The sequence below is a fragment of the Sitophilus oryzae genome, unplaced genomic scaffold (genome assembly GCF_002938485.1).
Source record: "Sitophilus oryzae breed Bouriz unplaced genomic scaffold, Soryzae_2.0 scaffold_1620_pilon_pilon, whole genome shotgun sequence".
NCBI lineage: Eukaryota > Metazoa > Arthropoda > Insecta > Coleoptera > Curculionidae > Sitophilus > Sitophilus oryzae.
Genome location: NW_022146304.1, coordinates 5,388,996 through 5,408,027, shown reverse-complemented (window position 1 = coordinate 5,408,027; position 19,032 = coordinate 5,388,996). Strand labels below are relative to the sequence as shown.

Sequence of the window (19,032 nt, the reverse complement as noted above, 5' to 3'; positions counted from 1 at the left end):
CAAAAAAGTTATGGTAAAGTTAATTTTATTTTTTTTTAATTATTTTACATCATTCTATATACATTATTCTATATAGGGTATATTTTCTATGGCGATGGCGTCACCAAAATCGGAATATTTAAAATCGTATATTCCAATTTTTTTAAATGCAACATTCTGTATATTATTTTTCGGTCAGATGCAGAATTAAAAAGTGAACACTTTTTTATTTAAAGTGTTTCACTAATTTTTTAACGGTTTCGCAGATATTCGCAGTATTATATTACATATAGCTCTTTCAACAGTAAATTTTTATCACAGCCACCTAATATGATCTTTGTCTGATATTTTATCGTTGAAAATCCCATATGTAATGAAATACAGAAAATATTTGCAAAACGCCTAAAAATTTAAGAACACTTTAAATACAAAAAATGTTCATTTTTTAATTCTACATCTGAAAGAAAAATAAAATACTAGGTGTTGCATTTAAAAAAAATGAGATTTTAAATATTACGATTTTGGTGACGCCATAAAAAATACCCTGTATACGATAAAGTAAATTTTTCTACACGAATTTATTCTGGTGTACTTGTCATGTTTAAGAAAACATAGCTAAGTATTAATAAAGTTATATTCACTCTAGTTTTTTGCCACTTTTCATATATAATGTTTTTAGCCAAAGTTTTAGTAAATAAGAAATAGAATGGCAACACCGCAGTGTGCTTTAAATAGAATCCAGTTATCTACAGAAAATTAAACTTGTTTTAAATTAAAAAAAATTGTAGAAAATCTCTGAAATAGATAATAATATAAAAATATGTCATTATATATATTTTCCGCATTTCTTCCCATCAGAAGATTTTCAGGTACAGAAGAATTGTTACCTACACGAAATGTGAAAACATTCTGTTTTCAAGCAAGTTTTTACTCGATAATCAATTTATTTTATTTTATTTTATTGGGAGCTCATATTTTTCTAAATACATATCTGTGAAACTACGGCGAGTGCCACGACTATACTTTGCCTAGTTAATAGACCACAACTATATAGCTACGTCAGTGGTCACGGGAGGCGAGAACAAGGTTATATAAAGTGACAGAAAAAGAACAAAGGATTTGACAAGGAGTAAATCTACTAGTTTCCTTATACTTTGCTAGAAGGGTACTAGGATGTATTTCAGGAAAATATTTTAACTTTTATAGGGTAGCTCAAAAAAGTGTGAGTGGATCGGGATGATTTTTTTTAAATGGAACACCGTGTATATTATTGCATTTTTGGCTTTCAAATCACCTTGCATAATCCTAAGATGTGAGAATATATATTTCTATAGTTTCAGAGATATTAATAAATGAATAAAAAATATATTTTTTTCAACCCTTCTTAAAAAAATTATTAAAAATACAAAACCTGTCCTGAAATCAAAACTATATTGGGTATTTACTTTAAATGGCCTGTACTTACTTTGCTGTAAATATGGCAATCGTAAATCATACAAGATGTTCAAAATTCTACGCCAAAGTTTCTAAAATATAAAATAATTTTTCTTCGTTTTTTTTTAACGGAACATCCTGTATATTAGTTTTTCAATAGATGGAGTATTCAAAAATCAACATTTTTTGTATTTAGAGTATTTCAAAATTTTCAACGGTTTTGCAGATACTCGCGGTATTATTTCATATGGCTCTTTCAACGGTAAAATACGGGAGAAAAAACATTGGGTAGAGCTTTGACAAAAATTTACTGTGGAAAATGCCATATGAAATATAAAACCATGAATGTCTGCGAAACAATTAAATTAAATTAAAAATTGTTCATTTTTTTATTCTCCATCTGTTAAAAAAATAATATATACAGCTAAATAAAAATAATTAATTAATTACGGTTTAAATAATTATTTATTCATAATATATTATTTTACTTAATTTTGTTTTTTTATTTCAGGTAAGAATCCAGATTCAACGTCTATTGATGGCACTTTAATTAAACTGACGATAACATCCCAAACAGTATGTATAAATAAAATTTATGAAAATTCACGAAAATATCCAGACAAAATTACATACATAATTTATATATATTTTTTATCCTGCTTGGAATATAATATAATTGATTCATAAAAATATGTAATTTTGTAGTTTATTTTTCCAACTAAGAATGTAATTAAGTAGATACAATTTGAAAATAAATCGAAAAAATAAAAGGTTATTGCGTAGGCACATGGAGAAATAATATTTGACCAAAAAAACATTTTTAATTTGATCTTTTCTTCAAAACCATTTTGTCCATAATTCGATTTATTTTCTATTATGTTAAAAAATAACTGTAACAATATTACAACCACACCTTGTTACTTTACAACTATGATGTAGTAATTTTTTACGAGTCCGCGCCTATTTTTTTCAATTCACTTTTATTCCATGATCAAACAAATACAGACTTCTTTTGATCGACGTTTCTAATTCACTTTCGTTCAAATATAGAGTGATCTAAACATAATTTCTTTTTGTTAACGAATATAAATATTTCATTAATAACTCATGAAGTCAATGTAAACACAACCAAGCTTATATGGAATCATCTATTATTATTTACAATAAAAAAAATTAATTAGTTCCCAAAATTGGTTGCTGAAACGAAATGAGATTTAAATTTTTAATGGTCAATTAGCTAAAACAAAAAGAAAATTGATAATTTTAATAAGATCCTTGTTGCCGCCACTAGCCCTTATATCCGCGCTGGCATGCTTCTTATTAAATTATCAACGTTTTGGCTTGGAGTATGTTTCCTATTCTGCTAATGCTGCATCAATAAGATGTGCGAGCTTTCCTGGATTCTTTCGACGAATTTAGAATTAGAATAAGTAGGAGGGGGGGTTAATCTCTGCGACCTTAGAGATCTATTGTGTCCCCCTTTCTTGAGTTATAACTCATCATACAGTCCCAGGACTTCCTACGGAGACCCGTGTCCCTCACAGTCGAGGAGCTACGACCCAGGCCGGGTAGACGAAACGGTAGCTTGTGTCGCTTGTGTCGCTTGTTGGGTTTAGAGGTAGGAGGTAGGCTCCCGACCCTTGGAGGAGGTGGTAGCTTGTATGTCACTTGCGGAGGATGGTCTCACGCAAGTGTCAGCCACCTCTCCTGTAGTTCTCTTTGGGTTTGGCCCCTTGGAACTTTCATTGTTACTGTTCCCAGTGTCGCTAGGGGGTTTCCCCACAGCTTCACCGGTGATGTTTTTATTACTATTATTAACAGATCTCATAGTGTTCCTATGAGTCGCTAGGGACAGTCGGTCCACTTCTACAGAGCCCCGCATGTAGAAGTAAGGGGTAAAATACAATGGGGTGCCCCCCGGTGCCCCAAGGTTGAGGCTGTCCGTAGCCCCGCCCGGTATCGTTATATGTCTTGGTGCAATTCCCTGGCGACGACACTACAGTCAGGGACAAGACGATGAGTGAGATGCTTCTTAGACCAAGCCAAGTGCTAGAGTGGATTTCCCCCAGCACCTGACCAGGAGCTTCCCCACCAACGACAAGGTCTTGCATCTCCTAGGGGAAGTTCTTCTTTCGACGAACTCTAACCCCTCTTTTGAGCTGGTCCCACAAATGTTCTATAGGGTTTAGGTCTGGTGAGCATGCAGGTCAGTCCAAAGCTATGACACCTTCCGTTTCAAGACATTCTCTAGCCACTTTGCTGGTATGGGAAAGTACATTGTCGTGCATGAAGTTACAATTATCCTCAATTGCAGCTCTCCAAAGCCTAACGATTGGTTCTAGCACTAAATCAACATACCTCCGACTCCGACACGTTCCAGTTTGTTGAAGTGGTAACAATGCAGTTTTTGCTCCCAACATTTATACCTGCCCAGAACATTACCGTTCCTCCTTTATATCTTGGTACATATTTGGCAGCCTGTGTTGGAAATCTTATATTCAACAATAAAAATTTAAGTTAATAATAAACAGTTTTTGTGTGGCGTCTAAAAATAAACGTTTATTTGATTTATATTTCATCAGCTCTCGGTTTGGGGAATTTTGACAAGAATGCATACCTAGCAGTTGCTTTTAATATTATATGTTTTATTATTGTAGTGGAATTTTTTGTTAGTCTGAAAGAGTATCACGTACAAAACGTACACGATTTTATTTTCTCCATGTATTAATTAAGTATTTCGGTTAAATAAAAATCACATTGTTCCAAGTTGTACCTTTTATTATCTCTAATATCTAACAGCCTGGAGTCTCGCTCGTCTTCCTGTAGCTCTAAGAACCGGAATTCGATCGTCAACTGATAGGCCAATTCTGGTCTCACCCGAAGAAAGAACATTTTTTCCAATTCTCAATTGTCCAGTTTGGATGACTGTAGGACCCGTAACCCTCTCCTAATGTACAACCCTCGAGTACCTCGAGTACCTTTTTCTCATGGTGAAACGTTCACACCTGTAGCTGCCAAAAGTTCGCTTAGTAGCTCTGGATGAGAAACATTGGGATTTCTTCTACCAATTTGGCACACAAAGCAGTCTTGTTGTTCAGTTGTGACTCTTTGACGACTTTGTCTGGGCCTGTTTTTGAGAATCCCTAAAAAATGACGGGCAAGCTGATTTTTTCAGAGTTTGTCAGCGACTGTCTTCTGAGTGTAAAATCAACAAAATCGGAAATTTTCCCCTTGCGGTTTTTGAGCAATAGGGGTGGTTTTTTAAAACTATACTACAACAAAATAATTAGACGCAAATTGTACGTAAGAACATTCTCTATAAGTTCGCCTAATAATTTTTTTTATAAGTTTATTATTTCCGGACTTAGCGACCGTTTTATTAGCCCTTTGGGGTAGTTTTCAAAAAGTTTGTTTTACAGCAAATTGACCCGTATGAAAGTTGTTCATAATAAATTGACAAGCAACTTTTCCTCATGAATTTTTTTTTGTAGTTTGATTATTTTTGGAGATACCCCTGGATCTTACCCCAATTTGTTCATGAACTGGACGCAAAAAAATCATGAGGAAAAGTTGCTTGTCCATTTATTATGAACAACTTTCATATGGGTCAATTTGCTGTAAAACAATTTTTTTGAAAACCACCCCAAAGGGCTTATGAAACGGCCGCTAAGTCCGGAAATAATAAACTTATAAAAAATTCCTTAGGCGAACTTATAGAGAATGTTCTTATGTACAATTTGCGTCTAATTATTTTGTTGTAGTACAGTTTAAAAAAAACACCCCTATTGCTCAAAAACCGCAAGGGGAAAATTTCCGATTTTGTTAATTTTACACTCAGAAGACAGTCGCTGACAAACTCTGAAAAAATCAGCTGCCGGTAATTTTTTTTTCACTCTCTATACAGCGATACAATTTTACTGGATTAAGTACCTTGCATATGTTTTCGATACAACACCCTGGGTAAAGCCTACTATCTTTGCTATGTTTCTTTGAGGGTAACAGTAAGAATTATAATATTATTATCGGAATTGATTTATTTATAAAATGAAAAAATATTTCTTGCAGTTTTTAGGTATACCAGGTGCGTCTCAAAAATGTCTCACCCCTATAACTATTTTTCAGACAAAAAAACGAGATTTGGTATGTTAGTATATGACATAAATTAGGATTGATTGACGTATTCAATTGTTCTCGGTCACTTCCTGTCTTGGAAATGATTACAACTTTTGATTTTTAAATGGCACCCTCAGTATTCTTTTACTTTATTCGATAGAAAATGACACTCTGAATAGAGTGACATATCATGTGTCAACTTTTGGCATTTTCGCCTAAAAGAAAATTGAGGAGCTTTGAATAAAAGGGATACAAGTGACTTTTTATTCTATAAATGGACTTAAGTACAGATCACTTTAGATACCAATTTATTTAGTATAAAAGGAAATTTTAGTATGAAAGTAAGTATAAAATAAAAAAAAAGAAAATCTTATACCAAATAAATTATTGGTATCTAAATTATCTAAATCTGCATTTAGAAAAAAAGTCACTTACTTGTATGCCGTTTATTCTAAGCGCCTCAATTGTATTTTGAATTTCAATCTAGAGTTGTGCTAGAGTGCCATGGCTGTTAAAAACACTAATTTTTAATCAAGGAGCCTTGGAAAAATAGGTTTGATCGTCTAATGTTTTTAGTGTCTTGTCCTGGCCGGTTAAAAGATGCCCAAATCGTATTTTTAATCATATCTCAGTTTTTTCAAATGGAACGAGGGTGGCTCATTAGCATATTTGGAAAAGGCATTTTTTTACGAATAATTTGTACCACACACTTGATATTTCGAGTCAAATTTTCGTTATGAACCGCATGTTGCAATTTCAAATAAACTATATTCGAAAATGTCAAAAGTTGACATATGATATGTCATTCTATTCAGAGTGCCATTTTCTATCGAATAAAATAACAAAATGCCGATAATGCCATTTAAAAAAATCAAAAGTTGTAGTAATTTCCGGTTAATTATAGTAATTCTTAAACAAAAAAAAATTTTACAAATACAAGTCTGTTTGATATTCTAATAAACGTAGAACCAACATGATTTCATCTTCCTCTAAACTCTAAACCACACCGAACAAACATAATTTCTTCGAGATATACAAAACAGAACAAATAACACCATTAAAACCATTTAACATTCGTAGTACCAACATCTGCTATTGTCTGGTACTACCAATCTAGTTTCATTCGCCTCTCAACAACGAACGAAAAAAAATACGCAACAACCAAAAAAAACCGCACCGCTTCACCGACCGAATCCATCCAAACAAACCATTCATTTCTACCTTCGAGAGTACCACTCCGAGAAATACCACCCTGGCTGGCTCGGAGGACCACTTTTACCGGTCGGTCGTAGATAGCCGTGCAAGTACCCAGTCTCGAGTTACTCGCGACAGGTTAGTCGTCGTCGATCCCCAACAGCGGTGGTACCGTCGTGAATCCGAACACCTGCCACTCAGCTCACAACGTTGTGGTACTTTTTTTTCGATAATACGTTAGTTAGAGATGTAGTTTAAATCGGGCGGTAGTACGTTTAGTTTGATAAGTTTTGAGGAGAATCGAAGGAAAAATGAATGAAGATTTTGATCCGAAGTCGTGCGTGAGTTCGGGACTGAACTCGCTGGAGGATTGGGATTATTCTATTGAGTTGGAGTGTTTGCAGCATAATCCAGGTACGGGGAGCAGCGAAATTTAATTTAGTAATTACTAGATAAACAGGGTGGTACCTTGATACATATTTATCCTAAAGTTTGCGAAATCTTGATGACTAAAATGAAAATCACTAGATGTTTACCAGTAGTTTTAGAGCAAAATTAAAAAAAATCCTTAACTCAATAGACACACAATAGAATTAATATTTTTCCCTTTTTGGTAAATTATGGTAAATTGGATCATCATGCTTGGTTTTAATAAAAGCAAAATACAGATTTTGACCTCAATTAGACACAGAGGGTTTCCAATTTTCGGGCCAGTAACCGAGGATAAAAATAGCGTATTACCTCCGAATTCTTGACACCCGCACCGATTGACGTGAAATTTTAACAATGAATAGGGATATATGTAAGAAACAAAAATTACATAGTAGCAATGTGTGCTTTCACCCTGGGGGTGAGTGCCACCTCTTCTCGGGGGTGAAAAATTAATCACCCATTTTAATTGCAAAAATCAATAAAGGAATGAATTCTAAGTAAAAAATGTTCTATAACATTAGGATTGAAAATGTTGATTTTTCATGTAAAAACTGTATATTTTCTGCCATTTTTTACTCGAAAACTTTGCATTTTATCGCAAAACTCATGTAGAGCAAAAATGAAGCTTTTGGAATAACGAATCGACTCATTTTTGCTAATTACCATAGGTATAATAATAGCCGAGTCATCACTCTGTAAAGGTGATTGTTTATTTTTCGAAAACTAAATTACAACCTTATACGGTAAAATAATGGCGAAAGAACACATATTTCGAAGAAAATGAATATGATCGTTTTTAAAGTGCTTGAAAAGATCTTTTAAATGCTTTTTTAAAAGGTCTTTTCAAGTTCGTAGCTCAAAAACTCGCGGAGTTATGATAAAAATAAAATGGTCACCTCATTTTTTCGGAAAAAAATTAACAACAAAATATATGACTAAAATCATAAAAATAAAAACTATCAATTTGTAGGAAATTACACGAGCTATGAATTGACCTCTATACTTGAACAGTCTGGAACTCTTCATTTTTACGAGATTTAAAGGCTCAAAGAAGTAGGTTCTTACACGCAAGTGAAACTAAAAAAATGTAATATCTACGAAACAAAGAGGTCGACAGGAAATTGAAAGAGAGCAAAAATATTGCAAAAAAAGCACCTTCGTTGCATTTTTTACTTATCTTGCTTAGTTTTTGAGATATGTCAAAAAAATTAAAAATTTTTAAAAAATTGAAAATTAAAATTTCACGTCGATTGGTGCAAGTGTTCTGAATTCAGACCCTAAAACCCCCGCTTACTGGCGTAATCGGGATCCCGTTTTGAAATCCCGGGATTAGAACCTATAATCCCGGGATTCCGGGTTTGACTATTAGAATGAGAAATTTAATCTAAAGAAATACTTAATAAAAATGCAGCTACATATATCAAAAAGAAAATGTGAAAAGAGCTTTATTAATATAGACTAAACAAAGTAAAATTCATACTTAGTTCATATTAATTACGTAAAAAAAATACAATTAATTATTCATGTTATGACGGGATTCCGGTTTAGGAACTCTAGACAATCTTAACAGAGAAAAAATTGGAAAAACACTAGAACTAAAATTTTTACTAAAATCTGAATTTAATTTGTAACAAATTTTTGTTTTGTAAATAATGATGTATTAACTTTTACTTAAATAAAGGAGAGGCTAACTTCAAACAAGGGAGAGAACAACTTCAAACTATAATAAACAATACAAACGAAAGTTTGTTTAATTTTTGTTTGTTGCTACAGACCTGCAACAAGTCAATTTTAAAAAGACTTAAGTCTTTAGTCGTTTCTAAAATCGAAATAATTTAAATCTTAAGTCAAATTCAACATCTTAAGTCAATTCAAATGATTTAGATCTTAAGTCTTTGACTTAAACCATTTTATTTCAAATCAAGTCATTTTTGTAAAGACTTAAATCCATATAATTTAAGTATATTGATATTATTATAGTTATTTAAGTCGTTTTTATGACTTAAGTCTATATTATTGACTTGAATCATGATGATCGGCAATTTAAGTCAATAATATGACTTAAATCAATCTAATTACCCTCAAGTCAAGACAAACAGAATTCAATTTAAGTACCTTTTTTAAATGTTAGTATTATTTTTTTTGTATTACCAATAAATTATTACTATAAAACCAAGCTATTTCGAAATACAAAACTACCTATACATATTTCACAATATTGCTAAAAATTATGATTAGATTGACTTAAATCGTATGATTAGATTGACTTGATTAAACTCTATTGATTTAAGTCATTTTACTGACTTAACTTGCAGATCATCATGATTTCAGTCAAAAACATAGACCTAAGTTACAAAAAAGACTTAAATAGCGTTATATTGATTTAAGCCTGACTTGACTTGAAATAAAATGATTTAAATCAAAGACTTAAGACTTAAATCATTTTGATTTTAGAAATGACTTAGGACTTGAGTCTTTTTAAAACTGACTTGTTGCAGCCCTGTCTGGTTAAACATTATGTCGATCACCATAACGGCAAAACTTTATCGAGCACTTCCCCAAACGTTTTTTTTATAGAACTCAAATAAAAACTTGGTGATAAGCTTGATAAAAAATATCACCCCACTATGAATGGTTATATAGTTAATAAACAATTTACGTGGGAAGATATGTTTATAATAATAAATATCAATACTTTGTTTTTAAAAAGTTTTGTGAATAGTCATTTGAAAGCTTATAATTCTTCCAATTCAGTATAATTGATAGTCACCATTTGGTTTTATTTAATACAAAAACTGAACTGATTTGTTTGAATCACACTTAAAATATGATTAATTTGAATTAAAACTTCTTCTTCTTTACGTGCCGTCTCTTTCTTGGAGGTTGGTGAACACATTGGCAAAATCTTCACGATTCTCGGCTTTCCTTATGAGTTCTTCAAAAGTTAGATCAGTCCAATTTCTGATGTTTCTCAACAATTTTTTTTTATAGATGGGAAACGCCATTTACAGCCAGAGTGTGGGCGTCACCTCTCACCCGAGTCATACTCACTAAAAACCCATCTGTAGAGTTACCTCTCCAATCTCGGAACCGCCTTGCGGCATTACTTCAAGACTGGAGATTGTTTCGCCTCTTATGTCTGTGTCTGCCAAATTTTTATCTTTTCATCTTCCTGTTTTTTAAGCATGATTGCTCTCATCATCCTGGTGATTGATTCACAGTTCTCTCTATTTTTCATCATAAGCTCGCCGACATTTTCCCTTGTTATTTTAACCTTGCATATTTGTTCCGCCGATACTCTAGTCTCCAAATGCCTACTACACTAATGTGTGATTGGCCGTGTCTGATGCTTCACAATACCAGCATTTTGTGGATTCCGCCTTAGTTATTCTAAACAGGTACTCTCCAAAAGCACCGTGCCCTGTCATTGCCTGGGTGATGTAGTAGTCCGTTTTCGTCCACGTGTTGTTTATCCAAACCCTCACATCCGGGATAAATATCTTAATTCGACCCTGGTATGCCTCCCATCTGTTCTGCCATTTGTCCAGTATTATCTTTCTGGCCTCTGATCGATACCCTGAGCCGTGCCTGTATATTAAATTTCTTTCCTCGATTTGTAGGATAATTGGGGGGATTTTTGCTAGAGCGAGAACAGCTTCTGTGGAAACTGTACGATACGCCGACACTACGCGTAGGGCTAGCATTCTGTTAATTTTCTCGAGGACTTTTTCATAGTATTTATAGTCTGTTGCCCTGCTCCAAATGGGCGAGGCGTACAGGATCATCGAATGCACAACCGAGGCAAGCATTCTCCTCTTTTCGTCACTGGGGCCTCTAATATATTGGGAGTGATTCTGGTCAGCTGTTTGATAGTATCAACCGTCCTGTCCCTGATTTTAAGGACATGTGTAGTCATGCGCATCCCCGAAAATGTCCTGTGTCCCACGAATGCTGACATATCTTAAATGGGAAAATTACCCTTTTTAAATAATCTTTAGGTATATTATTTAATATTGTAGTTAAATACCAATTAAACTTTAATTGTATTACGTTTAATTGTAATAATGAGTCCATAATATAATACAATATTAAGGAAAATTTCTATAAACAAAAATTTTAATGTTTTTAAAAGTATAATACTGTAAATTCATTTTAGGGGTTATATTGATTTAGAGATAAACCATATTGAACTATTTGAATATAATCTGAAGAGTGAAAAAAGCTATTAAGATTTATAATCTCCAAAACAAATTTAGATAATTTGTATATTAATAATAAACCGTTCAACATCAAACGTCTTAGTTTAAACATACTTTAAATATAAATAGTATAGATTATTACAAGATAAGCTATCTAAGTATTGTTTACCCCCAGAATTGAACTACATATTTCTTTGTTTTGAAGTGTGTATTTTAAAAGACAAACAAACATTAAATAATTAAACAAATAAAACAAAAAATTAAACAAATAAAAATTAAATTATTAAAAGACAAATAAAAATTAAACAAAAAAAACGTATGTTTATTATTAGATATAAAATTTAAATAAAAAATAAATAAAATCGACACTCTGTATATTGCAAAAATACATAGGAAAATTGCTATGCATGTTTCCAATGAAAGTAAACAATATAATGATTTAATTTTTAACATTATGTGTATTTAATGTCACTTAATATTCGTGTGTTTCTAAAATATGTTTCTTGGAAGGTTATTTCTGAATGTTAGATAGTTTTTGCTCTAGACGATAATTATAGCTAATGGCCATAGAATAAATATAAATAAATTATTGAGTTGTTAACGTTGTATTTTTTTAAGTGCAAATCTATTAAATTTAAATAAACACATACTGCTGCGTATATTTATATGATTTTTTTCAAATACCACTGTCCTGTTAACTATTGAATGCATAAAAATAGGGCTAAATGTATAAAAAAACAAAAATGAAGTTGTAAAATGTATTTATAACAATTTGATTTTAACTTTTTTTAACATAGAATTTTATTGCAGTGGTATTTTTGTCATATTCACTGGCTAAAAATGTTAATTCTCTATTAAGTTCAATGATTCACACATATTAATAACAATGAAGCCAACGAAGTCAACAACTGCTATGTTTAAAAATGTAAGACTATATCTAAGAGTTTGAATTTTTAGAGTATCATTTTCTATTGAATAAAGTAAAAAATATCGAGGGTGCCATTTAAAACTCAAAAGTTGCAGTCATTTCCAGTAAAACAGGAAGTGACCGAAAAGACCTGAATACGTCAATATAAGTTATATTATACCGGGTGCGTCTAAAAAGTGGCTCACCACTATAACTTTTTTATTTTTTCAGATAAAAAAACGAGATTTGGTATGTTAGTATATGACATAAATTAGAATTGATTGACGTTTTCAATTGTTTTCGGAACATCTTCCTGTTCCACCGGAAATGACTACAACTTTTGATTTTTAAATGGAACCCTCCGTATTCTTTTATTTTATTCGATAGAAAGTGACTTCCTGAATCGAATGACATATCATATCTTAACTTTTGACATATTCGCTCAAAAACAAATTGTATTTTAAATTTCAATCTAGAGTGCCATCGCTGTGTTAAAACACTAATTTTTAATCAAGAAGCCTTGGAAAAATAGATTTGATCGTCTAATGTTTTTAATGTCTTGTCCTGGCCGGTTAAAAGATGCCCATATTGTATTTTTGATCATATCTCAATTTTTTCAAATGGAATGAGGGTGGCTCATTAGCATATTTGGAAAAAGCATTTTTTTACGAATAATTTGATACCACACACTTGGTATTTCAAGTCATATTGTCGTTATGAACCGCATGTTATAATTTCAAATAAACCATATGCGAAAATATCAAAAGTTGACATATGATATGTCATTCTATTCAGAGTGTAATTTTCTATCGAATCAAGTAAAAAAATATCGATGGTGCCATTTAAAAATAAAACAGTTGTAGTCATTTCCGGTGAAACTGGAAGTGGTCGAAAACAATTGAATATGTCAATCAATCCTAATTTATGTCATATACTAACATACCAAATCTCATTTTTTATCTGAAAAAATAAAAATGTTATAGAGGTGAGCCACTTTGGAAACGCACCTGGTATATAAATAATATATAAAATAGAGTTAAAGAAAAATAAATATTCAAAATATAATAAAATGAGCTACTTTGTTTCAGAAATACCCACATCATTTTATTCTTGCAGGAACAAAATATAACATTCAGGCCAAGTTCGAATTAATAATACACAATTAAAAACTTAATTAGTAAATAAACAATATGAATTTTTACGAAAGTAGGTAAACATTACATATTTATATCGAACTATTTGATTATTTATAATTACATATGACGTAATTGGATTATGTGAAAGATTTTTGCAATCGATTTTTTTAAGTCTGATTGCATACTCATGTATATGTAGTCAGCAGCATTTAGTGAATAAAAAAGTATTTATATTCTAACAGTACCTTGTTTCATAAAAAGGCTTTAACGACTAGATTTACCACGGTTAATTTAACCATAACTTGCGAAGATTGCTTAGATTAAAGAGTTTTTACTGATTTTAATTGAAGAAAATCTTAATCATTAAAGAATAAACGATGATAAATAATTCATAGTAGTAGGAAGGACTGCAGTTTTTATATGCTGGACAAAAAAGTGACAAGTGTGCTTTCTATTTCTTAACTAAAACCAGTATTAAAATTATTTTCAATACGCGATATTACCACAAATATAGCGGAAGTTGACAGCTGATGGTTTGTATTAAATGTATACTTCCAGTTTTATCCAAATTCCATGTAAATTAGGGTAAACTAGATAATTATTGGACAGTTAACATTGTTTTTAATTTTAAATTGTCACATATTCATCATTACATATATGATATTTTTCGATAAAGACTTTTAAACATTTCCAATATTATGGATATTTTAGTAATAGAAAAAAACATTGGGAGGTTACCAAAAAAATAGTTATTGGACAAAAAGTTTAGTCATTGGACACACAATTTTCAGTTATTGGACAATTATGAATATTATGAATATTATGCCTATCTGTCTTATAGCCTGTGTCCCCTGAATGTTGACAAATCTCAATTTTAATTTCTATAATAACCCTTATATTATTTCAGTCTAATATATCAAGCCCCCCCCCCTCCATGTTACACCAATATAAAATTTTTCACACTCGCAGATATTTGATATATTTCATTCATATTTGCTGTCCTATTCATGGGTTTTGTGTAAGTCAATATGCTCTGAGTATAGTTTGGATTTTAATCTTTGTGACTATATTAAACCGTTAAATAAAATCCTTATTTATAATAAATTTAATTTTTTTCACTGTTATTAAAGATATAACTTTAAAATTTAAAACACTCAATGTATCGGTTATGTTGAATTATTCGATAATGTTGAAATGTTAATGACACTTAACCATGTTAAGAGCATTTTCAACTCCACTCATTTATTTACACATTCATGATTGGTCAATATACACTGTGACCTAATGGGAAAAATAAATATAAAGGAAACTATGACATTTAACTGGTGTTGTATGTAATATGTAACCACAGACACCTTATTCTATGGTGTAACTGTACTTGACTTTTTAATTTACTAATCGAACATTAGCATAGCCATAATGTAATTATTATTATTTCGTTCAATTACCAATTTGGCTTGCTTGAGTTTTTTTTATTCCTTTATTGGTTTTTAATTGTGAGAAACTTAGAATTGTTAATTCTCTTGTTTGAAAAATTTACAAAATGTACAATTTGAAAAAAAAAAGGTATTATTAGAAATATTTATTTAGTATCAACAACTCGGGATATAACGTAATATCTAAATTACATACATCTATGAAATAACAGGTCGTTCTTGATATTTGAAAAAAAATAATGCCACAACCAGATTAACCACAATTACAGTAAAACCCCGGTTATCCGAGATAACGTGGGGGACATCCTCCTCGGATAACTGAAAACTCGGATAATCCGGATTTATTAAAAAATAAGCACCAATACATACTTTAAACGGTTTATTAACATTTTTAACATGTAAATACATAAGTACCTACATATTTAGATACTATCTACATTATAAAACAGTGAAATAAGTATCTATGCGCTGCTGTTTCATATTGCATCTTCTTTTTCTCGCTGCCATGTTTCTCCATCTATTAGGAAGAAGCAAATCTGTTGGGGTTACCTCTGATTGTTGTTCGATATACCTCAGAGCTGTTTCCAGAGAAGCAAAACCTTCTTGATGGGTAATCTTAGTGGAAGGCTGTTCATCCACCTCTTCGTCATAGTTATCGTCATCTGATTTTTAGGTTTCGCGAAAGGCGTTCGCTATTTCTTCAATATTCATTTCTTCTTCTAAATCATGATGTAGGGTAGACGTGGGGTAGACTCAATAATTTGTTGTTTTATTTTACGTTGTGAATAAATGTTGGTAGTTATTAAAATTGTTATAAAATATATAATTGTAATAAAAAGATAGATAAGTTATAATAAGTATTTATTAACACAAACATCCGATACGCTACTGAAGCAGGTAAGTCAAATTAACGTATCTAAATTCTTTGACATCTAATCTTTGACAAGTAATAAATAAAAGCTAAAATACAAGAAAAATATATAATTTAGTTAATTTAAGTGAATTTCATAAATGATCGGTTTACTACACGTATGTATATTATATAGTCACTTACTAGCGAAAAGTTGTTCCATTATTTCACTCAATTTTTGCCGAGATCTACCGCACGCTACACAACCAATATTTTAGAGTCTTTTTCGATAAATCGCGATAGTGTCACTGTTAATTTAAGTTCTGCCACAATTTCCATCTAGATTTACTACCTTTATACAACTATCAGTAGTAGAATAAATAATAAATAACATAAAATAAGCTTCATAAAGACTGACAAATCCACAAAATTTCAAATCAAATTCAAATGTGTCAAATGAATCGTCAAACAGAACTGTCAAGGATCCCCACCCTAGAGAGCTTTTATGGTGGCTTTTCCGCCCACCATGCATGAATACATGGATAGCATTATGCTCCTTCCTTAGTCTTCTTATTCAAAGTTCGATACCAATTAAACTTTTAGTTACGCAATCGAGGGCGCGATTTTTAAATTCATTGTTACCAACCATGGACATATTCGGGGTCGTGCTGACCAACTAGAATTTAAATTTCCCGCTGGGATTCAGGTGGGATTCAGGTGGTAGCTGTGAAAAATGTGAAGTTACCACATTTATTTTTTATTTCTTGACATTGTCATACGTTCTGACACTATAGTTTTTGTATTAGGAGTTTTTGCTTTAAATGAATTGTGTTGTGATACTTTATGCTTAAAATTTTCCACTAGCAGACCTTGCAGCCGAACATTGTTTTTAGAACCTCGTTTAGTGCGAAATGGTACTAGATAGCGTAATAGCCGTAAAAAGCTCATCGCAAATTATTAGAATTTTTTGAACGGGAAAGCGGTAGTAATGACCCTTTATGTCCCTTAAGTGGTGTTAAGGAGGTGAATTTTGTTGATAATAAATAATAACTGTTTATACAGAGTGTCCCAGGCTGAGCGTGCATTAGAAGTTTCTAGAAAAAATGTTTGTGCCCGTGTGAAATAAATGAATGAAGTGAAATAAAAAAGTAGGTTTCCATTTGAAAAAAATAATTTATAATTGTTTTTTAATCTCTCAATTCCATGACAGCTGCGGCCGATATTATATGACATTCAAACAATTTAATTTTTAAAATAGATATGTCCCAGCGGCTGTGGTAATCACTAAATTTAACGTTTAGGCTATAGCATTTTTTTGACAGGCAGTTTTTTTCCTCCAAAAATTTTAGATATTTTTTTCTCAAAAGTGTTCGATATCAAAATTTTTAAAATTTTACAGTGAATTTAAATATGTAATAAAAAATTATGGTACCTATTTAAAAAAGTTTAAAAATATTTTTAATCGATAGATCTCATTGTGAAACAATAATCTCCTATCTAGATATTGTAGTTCACTTGAAACTTCTAATACACGCTCAGCCTGAGATACTCTGGATATTTATTATTAATTTATTTTTGTTTTCTAAAATATTTGGATTAAAAGAAAATATGTAAAAGTGGGCAACGCTGTGCCGGTCAAGCTTAATCACGTGACTAAAAGTTTATTTGATATGAACTATAATTATACCGTATGATCAAAAAAAAACGGCGTCTAGTTGGCTTGGAAATCACAGTCGCTAACCGTCCCCATATAATTTATACTAATATATAAAATCCTTAAGTGACTGACATACTGATTAATCACGATCCTGCTCAAACCACTCAACGTAAGAAGCTCAATTTTGGCATACAGGTTGATTCTAGGGTGTAGAGGTTCGATAAGAAGGGATTTTTCGAAATTCCAGTTCCAAGAGGGTAAAACCACCCCTCAAATATTACAATATTTTTTATTTAAAAAGCGGTCAGGTTTCCGAAAAAACGCTTAAACACGTATATTTTCTTTTGTTTTGTTACAAATTTTAAGATTTTTTAAAAATGTATACAGGGTGTTTCGAAAAATCTGGTCATTGATTAATCACGATCCTGCTTAAAGCGCTTGACGTAAAAAGCTGATTTTTGGAAAACAGATTGACTTTAGGGTGTAGAGGTTCGATAAGAAGGGATTTTCGAAATTCGAATTCTGAGAGGGTGAAATAACTATCCCTCAAATATTAAAATATTTTTTATTTAAAAACCGGTGAGTTTTTCGGAAAAACTCTTAAACACGTATATTTTATTTTGTTGTTTTACATATTTTAAGATTTTTATAAATTTATCCAGGGTGTTTCATAAAATATGACCTTTGAGTAATCACGATTCTGCTTAAACTGCTTGACGCTTAAAGCTGATTTTGGCAAACGGATTGACTGTGGGGTGTAGAGGTTCGATAAGGAGGGGTTTCTCGAAACTCAAATTCCGAGAGGGTGAAAACGCCCCTCAAATATTACAATATTTGTTATTTAAAAAACGGTTAGTCTTTCGGGAAAACGCTTGGACAAGCATAATTTATTTGGTTTTTTACATATTTTGAATTTTTTTAAAAAATCATACAGGGTGTTCCAAAAAGTTGGGTAATTTCTTAACCACGATTCTGCTTAAACTGCTTGACGTAAAAAGCTTATTTTTGGCCAACGAATTTTTCGAAAGTCAAATTCCAACGAGATGAAACTACCCCTCAAATATTACCAAGTTATATAATAATATCGCCATATTGTTTTTTCTCATGCTGACATAAATGAGAGAAAATTTTATCCAGTTTGTATGTTAATGGAAATTCAGCGAAAGTCGCTGGTACACGCTAGTTTTTCATATAAAATGACAGCGATCTTCATTTCATAGCCATAGCTGACGCCATTTTTTTTCGATCATACGGTATATCGAACTACAGTGGAATATGACACTTGTCGGTTTGACACTTTTGGATTGAAACTTGTGCTTTGAGGGCTAAATGTGATTTACTTTTATATCTAGGCGTTAAAATGACCATTTTATATCGTCAATCGCGTCGCAAAAACTAATACTTTTGATATGTTTGAAAAGGCCATTTTTTTAGATCATTGAATTTTTATCTTTAAATCATCAATAGCTGACTATGTATTATTTTGTCTGAAATGTGTTCCCTGTGCAAACTTTAGTCTCAGTTATCTAGTTATCAGATTAATATATACACTTCACTTGACAACTAATATTATTGAAAAAGGTTAGCATTCCATAATACTGTTCACTGGATATCAATCATACAATATTTTTATGAAATCAATTAAGTACAACAGACAACTTTTTATTTAGATAAATAAATATCTTATCCTGCCGT

At 31.5% G+C, this 19,032-nt stretch overlaps 1 protein-coding gene across 3 annotated transcripts in view; it reads left to right on the top strand.

Moving 5' to 3' along the window:
* The window catches only part of LOC115880239 (cerebellar degeneration-related protein 2-like), a 368,754-nt gene that overhangs the window by 279,612 nt on the left and 70,110 nt on the right, over nt 1–19,032 (top strand). Inside the window, exon 1 of one of the 3 annotated variants that reach the window (XM_030897406.1) lies at nt 6,829–7,134. The exons of the other annotated variants lie outside the window; for them this stretch is intronic. Coding sequence (XP_030753266.1) covers nt 7,032–7,134 — 103 coding nt within the window. The 5' untranslated portion in view covers nt 6,829–7,031. Of the gene's footprint in view, nt 1–6,828; nt 7,135–19,032 lie in introns of those variants that run through there. 3 annotated transcript variants of the gene reach the window in all.